The 6,236-nt window shown below is 47.7% G+C and overlaps 1 protein-coding gene across 1 annotated transcript; it reads right to left on the minus strand.

Annotated features, from left to right (window-relative positions):
- Positions 1-183: 183 nt before the first annotated feature.
- metap2a (methionyl aminopeptidase 2a) lies at positions 184-6,172 on the minus strand. Its single transcript, XM_027020690.3, has 11 exons — positions 5,998-6,172; positions 5,134-5,235; positions 4,896-4,961; positions 4,412-4,514; positions 3,596-3,757; positions 3,208-3,389; positions 2,943-3,037; positions 2,296-2,392; positions 1,979-2,082; positions 1,432-1,547; positions 184-1,287 (listed from the first exon to the last, which is right to left on the minus strand). Exons 1-11 carry the CDS (start codon positions 6,134-6,136, stop codon positions 1,035-1,037), a joined length of 1,419 nt encoding a protein of 472 aa, XP_026876491.2. The 5' UTR covers positions 6,137-6,172; the 3' UTR covers positions 184-1,034.
- Positions 6,173-6,236: the final 64 nt, after the last annotated feature.

Here is a 6,236-nt window from a genome sequence, read left to right on the forward strand (position 1 = left end):
TAATAGAATGGAACAAAGTCTGATGTTCCATTTAGTGTGGCTGGGGTAACTCACCAAGTATGTGCACTTGTAACATGTGTGTTGGTGCTTGCTGACGAGGGCAGTTGGCTGTTCTGCCCTCTGTCCCAGCACGAAATTCTGGAGACTAGTGACAAGGAAGAAAGGAGTGAAAACATGCATAGATCTAGTAAATGAAGGCTGGTATTTAATCCACACACAGAGGTTACAATGCAACATGGATGCTACAGAGCAGCTGTTACGGAGATACATTAACAAATATCAAAGAATACTGAGAAGCAGAGTGTAACTTTTTTCCCATCCTGGCACCATGTCAAGCTAAGCTGCCATACTGAGTTTCTCTTTATATATATATATATATGTAAATACTTTTTTAAAAGTTTCTATTAAACTGTCATTCATTTTTTGCTTGGCATAGACTAGAAATAAATAATGCAGTGCTTCGCAGTCCCACTGCTGGGGACTTTGTTTTTTAGGTCTCCTGTCCTCATCCCTTTTCCCTGCTTTGTCACACCAAATCCAACAAATCAGTTAATCATCAAGCCCTTTGTGAGCGGAGTTGGGCGTGTGAAAGCAGGGAAACCACCTCCCACCACTGGAACAGAGATGTGGGGACTGCACAAGTTTCTTTTTCTTTTCACCTCATTCGGGGCCAAGTTTCCGGAAGTCAGCGCACCACTGAGATTGCCTCAGCCTTTAACGCATTTGAAGCGATCTTGGACACAAGGCGGAGCAGAGGCGCCAGGGAGAGGCAGCCTAATGTGCCGTGGTGGTTAGAGTTCATACAGCTTTCATGCGGAAGGTTGCAGAAGCACGCAGTGGCGGCAGAACCTGGATGAGTTATTTACACAACAGCAGGGTCCAGTTGCTCTCTGCTGAAGAGCAAAGTGGTTTTAAGGTAGTTTCTACTTCTGTGTGCGCATTTGTGTAAGCGTGTGTCTCGTTCGGCATGTGCAAGTTTGGGACTTCCCTCATCTTCTTGCATAGTACAGCCGACACATCCGAGCAGACATGGGTCAGTAGTCATCTCCTCGGCTCACCACCTCCTTGCACGTGGGCCTGAGAAGGATGGTGTGCTCGAACTGTGCCGTGTAGGAGCCCTTGATGTCACAGAGCGGGGGGTACGGGTCGATGATGCCCAGGTCGCACAGGTTCTTCAAGGCCATCAGGTACTTGGACTCCCCCAGGCGGTCAAGCCAGCGGCGGCAGAATGCCAGCGTACCAAAGTTCTCGTTCACCACGTTGAGCACGTGCTTGGCTCTCGGCAGCCTGGAGGGTGCAGAAGCGGCTACGTGACACGGTGCCTGTCGCCCTTCGGCTTCCGCTCGGTATGGAACGAGAGGAGTGCGTGAGCCTACGTGTGTGTAGGGCTCATGTTACAATCATGCACTTAGAAGTACAGCTCAGTCCTACCTGATTGGGACATGTCCTACATCAAAATTCTTCATGTAATGGGAACAGTCCATGTCATCATGCACCACTCCCTTTCCGGTGCTGCCAAACGTCTCAATAGCATAAACCTCTCCCTCCTGGACACACACACGCACAGCAAGCTTTCACCTATGGAGTCTGAAAAGCCCCGACACCAGTAAGTCCTCCATACATCTTGTCCAGGTTTTTGTGTTTTAACTACAATTAAGAAAGCAAGCATGCAGTTTTTGCTATGCAGCAGCATGCCTGCAAAGAACAGATTTGGCTTAGCACTGCAGTCCAAAAATAGGACCGAATCTCAAACTGCTAAGCAGGAGCAAGCTTACGACCACTGTCATATCTCCCCACTCCCCATACACAGGGAGATGTAGCGGGTTTGGTGGAAATAGAACAGGGCAAGAGCTGATCGTCGAGCGCAATTTGCATTTGTTTCAACTGGCGCAGATCCTAGATGTGCTTACTCCTGAAAACCGCAACACGGAAGACTGTGTGAAAGTATTGTGGCAGATGGAGGATAGGGTAGTCATACCTCCATCCTAGTGGCTTCACCTCCCTTTACAATGGGCACTGTTTTGCCTCCGTGGATCCGATACGGACCAATGGAGTGGCCATTTAGATTGCGAACTGGCTTCACTGGTAGGCATAGAAACAAAAAAAAGAAAGGTAAAGTTTTTGTTAACACAGACCAGAGTTTTCACCACCACTCACTTCCATTTAATTCAATCTGTTCAATTTACAACTGATCACCAAGGTCCTTTCTTTTTTTTTTTTAAAAGTGCAGAGGAAGCGTTTTGCATTTGGGCCTCAGTGCATGTCATTCCACAGAAACGTTCGTTGTGTCTTTACCTTGGTATGTCTTGCCATCTAACTCCACCTCGTATGACTCCATAACTTCCTGTATGGATTCTCCAACATCACAGAGGCGCACATCTATGCCAGCACACTGCCGGGGGAACAGGCAAGGCACAGAGCAGCATTATCAGCCAATCCGATTACATTAAACATCTGCTCGCCAGGCGTATACTCAACACGCAACCGTCCGGCCTAGTTCTGACCATTTCCCTGCCAATATCCACCAGAATCAAGCTAGGTAATCACTAGGTTTATTAGATGTGTTAAAGCAGTGAAATTACCCAGCTGTGCTGGAATCCAGTTCTATGGAAGCATACTGATAATTTGACTTAAAAAATTGGTGAACTTTGTAAAAATGTGGCTACTTACTCCTTTGGGATCATTTGTAAATTGCGTCTACTTAACTGACCAAGAAAGTCTAGCTTGGGAAACCAAGCAGATACGCTTTTTATCCCAGCAGGATCAAACGCCAGACACTTGAAACCACAAAGCTTCATGGTTTATTGATCAGTGTGGTGTGTGATTTCAAAAGTGCAAGTTAAACCCACTATTCCCACAAGAGGAAGCCCTATTGCTAAATGAGACAGATGGCCACAAACTCAGCAGAACATGGAAAGAATCAGAATCTCTCTCTCTCACACCTTGATTCCTGTGTTGGTGGCATCTCTTACAGCCTCAAGCAGACAGTCATACTTTGGGTTAAAGGTGACTGTGAAAGCACAATCAATTATCCTTCCTAAAACACACACAAATGGAGGTTATAAATACAGAAGAGCAAGACAGTATGTGTGTTTTTGAATGATTGGACAGAACACATTTTCCCTGTCTAATGAGCTCTCTATGATTGTGTGTGTGCATGGTTGATGTGTGTGATACATGTACACACATGAGCATGTGAGTTTGTACCATTTATGTGTGTGCCAAAGTCAATCTTGCACACATCATCATACTGCAGCACAGTGGAGTCGCCGGCATTGGGTGTATAGTGTGCTGCGCAATTATTGAGAGAACAGCCAGTGGGAAACGCTAAACCCGCCTTAAGCCCGTCCTCCTTTATCAACCTTCTACTGCACTCCTCCAGACGTTCACTAGGGGGCGAGAGTGAGCAAGGGACCAAAGAGGCGCATTAGAATCCAGTACATACATAAAGCATTACAAGCAGACAAACATTCATAGCATTTTATGGTCACGTTTTGCTGCAAAAAGTTAAGAGGGTGAAAATAAAATGTGAAATAAAAGGATTTTGTGGTGTGCGTGTCCAAAGACGAGTGAAGATGAAGGATTTGGCCCTCACCAAATGTCTATCATGGTCAGGCCCGGCTCAATCCAGCTCCTGACATACTGCCGCACCTGCCTGTGGGCCTCAGCCGCCTGCCGGAAGTCGTTCCACATTTCTTCGCTTGCCCTATCCAGCACCCGCTTCTCCTTGCTGCTCATCCTCCATGCTGCACTCCGCCTACTCCCCCCCCGCGCACACACACACGCAGTCGGTCTTAGTCTCATCAGCAACTGCAGGGTTAGATGCAAGGTTTTAAGTGAAAAAGCACCGACAGATCTTTATATGGTGGCAATTTGAAGTGAAGTAGTTTGAAGGTCGTACTGTCGCAGCCCGTGTAAAGGAGGGCAGGTTGTGCTCGTGCTCAAACAGGAGATAAGTGGTCGAGCTTTAAGTTGTGACAGCGCTCCCATTGTCCACGCTCATCATATCCTCCTCGTCCATGCCGCTTACAGCAGGACTACTACCTTAAACAGCATGAGAGGTGAGTGACCTCTGTGACAGTCGTCTCAGCAATGGAATCTAATATTACACAGAGCACAGGGTAATCCGAGGTAGAGCAAAACCCCCAAAAGAACAACGTGATCCGCGCAGGTAACGCGAGGAGGTGAGAATGGAGTAAATGAGAGGAGAGGAGAGGAGAGGAGGAGAGAAAGGGAGTAGTTTGCAGAAGTACAGGAGAGGAAATGGAGAAGAGAAAAAAAAAAAAAGGTCTAGGAGAGGTCCAGAAAGATAATAGTTAGGAAAACAGAAGAGGGGGAAAAGGCATTGATAGGATGGGAGTTAAAGGAAAAGTGCAATGGTAAGCGGAGTCAGGGGGCATCAGTCTCTTACCCATCCTGTGAGGGAGGATATTCACACTCCTGTCCTACTGGAAACATTCCATTCAGGTAGAGTTCAGAGATTGGTACGGAGGGAGGATCGGTCTGCATTTTAGCTGGAGGAATAGCGACGTCCGTGACAAGTTTATTTATAAAAATGCAGCCTGAGCTGTGAACGACATTTGATTATGCAGTAAAACAAAATCCAAAGTTAATGTGGCATCAGTACATAGATGGAAGAGAGGGATGGGACAGGGAGAGGGAGAGGGAGAGAGAGAGAAGGGGGGGGGGTTTACACTGCAGGACTTCTCCAGGAGTGCAGCAGTCTGGCACAGAGTGAGCTTGCTGCATTGGTCAACCAGGCGCAACACGAACAAACACAAACACTCACAGCAGGGGATCGCCCCAGGGTAACAGCGAGAGCTGGACACAGTGTGAAAGACGGGATCAAAGGGGAGGAAAAATAAAAAACATTAAAAATAAACAAACAAACTCACTGCCTCTCTTCTTCTTTGCCTTCTTCTTCCTCTTTTTCCCTGCGGAGTTCTCCCCTTCGTCTCCGTCTGCGACGAAAGCAACACAGAAGCGTTTTACGCACACCACACAGAGGGGCACAGTGAAACCGGGCTGAATCCGTATGCATGGCGCACACTTATGTTCAAGACGGTGGATGTGTTAAGTGGAATCAAAGTTTGAATGAGAACACGGAGTTCTGAGAGCTGCTGGGTGGGACACCTTCTTCTCCATCTTCGTCCCGTTCTCTGTCCTCCAGGACCTGCTGCTCCAACGGCTCTCTCATATCGCCTTCTCCATCCTCCCCCAGTTCAGCTTGTCCTGCTGCAAAGTCAAACACACGCGCGCACACACACACAGGTGAACGAGCCTACAAGCAAAGTAAGCGCTAAGTGTGCCAGGTGCATCCCGAGCAGCGCTCCTCGAGAAACTTGGCGTGCGAACGGGCGCGTGAGTGAAGGCGATTGCCTAATTGTTGGCAGTTTAAAGGCTGCGGAAAAGCTCCATCCCACATAACGGGAAAAGACAGAAAACCTATCAAAGAATATACTGCTCATCATCATATAACCTTGAAAATGCGACACGGCGAACCTAATTTGATTTCGCACCCTCAACCTGAGTAACAAAACATTTTAAAACTAGGATTTAAGAAACGCGAAAGTCACACAACTATAACCTACTTAGAGGTAACAAGGTGTTAAACATTTCAGTAAACTCTTTAATTAAATTGTTCCTAAGTTTCTCAACTAGGCTATATATATATATATATATATATATACACATACATACATACACAAATTAAAAAAAAAAGATTTGTATCGTAAATACCCACAGATCCTGTGGAACACACGTTCTTTGCATCTCTGTTTCAGCTAAACACAATTAATATCTTGAGTTAAACTCGTCGGTATTGTCAAAAAGTGTGAAACGCGTCCAAGCTTGCAATGCCCGCTACTTTACCGGAGCGCGCGAGCCTCGGCGTCTGTACGGGCCTCCGAGAACTCGCGCGCCGCTCCACGCCACTTCTGCAACACGGCAGCTACCGCGCCGCCTCGCGCGAGGTTACAGCGCACTCTGGGGACTCACGCAAAGTCGCAGGCTTGCTCTTCTTCTTCTTTTTCTTCTTTTTCTTGGCGCCACTGGACTCCGCTCGCTCGTGGCCATTGACGGCCACCTCGTCCGCGCCCTGCTCCGCCGGCCAGCGCTCGAGCCCCGGTCCCTCCATGACTGCCGCTGCTGGTCGGACGGCACGCGATGCATTGTGGGAGCATGGGAAGAAACTCGCCGACTCAGCTGATGGTGCCCGGTTAGTGCATCAATGACCG

Source organism: Electrophorus electricus, chromosome 11 (assembly GCF_041902795.1).
Source record: "Electrophorus electricus isolate QZ-2024a chromosome 11, ASM4190279v1, whole genome shotgun sequence".
In the NCBI taxonomy this organism is placed as follows: Eukaryota; Metazoa; Chordata; class Actinopteri; order Gymnotiformes; family Gymnotidae; genus Electrophorus; species Electrophorus electricus.

What these genes read in the sequence shown, in the direction of transcription:
- metap2a (XM_027020690.3), bottom strand. Translation starts at nt 6,136, where the DNA reads ATGGAGGGACCGGGGCTCGAGCGCTGGCCGGCGGAGCAGGGCGCGGAC. An exon ending in GAGCAAGCCTGCGACTTTGC is followed by an intron (nt 5,236 to 5,997) that starts GTGAGTCCCCAG and finishes TTGACTTTGCAG; the next exon opens with CAGGACAAGCTGAACTGGGG. An exon ending in AGATGGCAAGACATACCAAG is followed by an intron (nt 2,083 to 2,295) that starts GTAAAGACACAA and finishes TATGCCTACCAG; the next exon opens with TGAAGCCAGTTCGCAATCTA.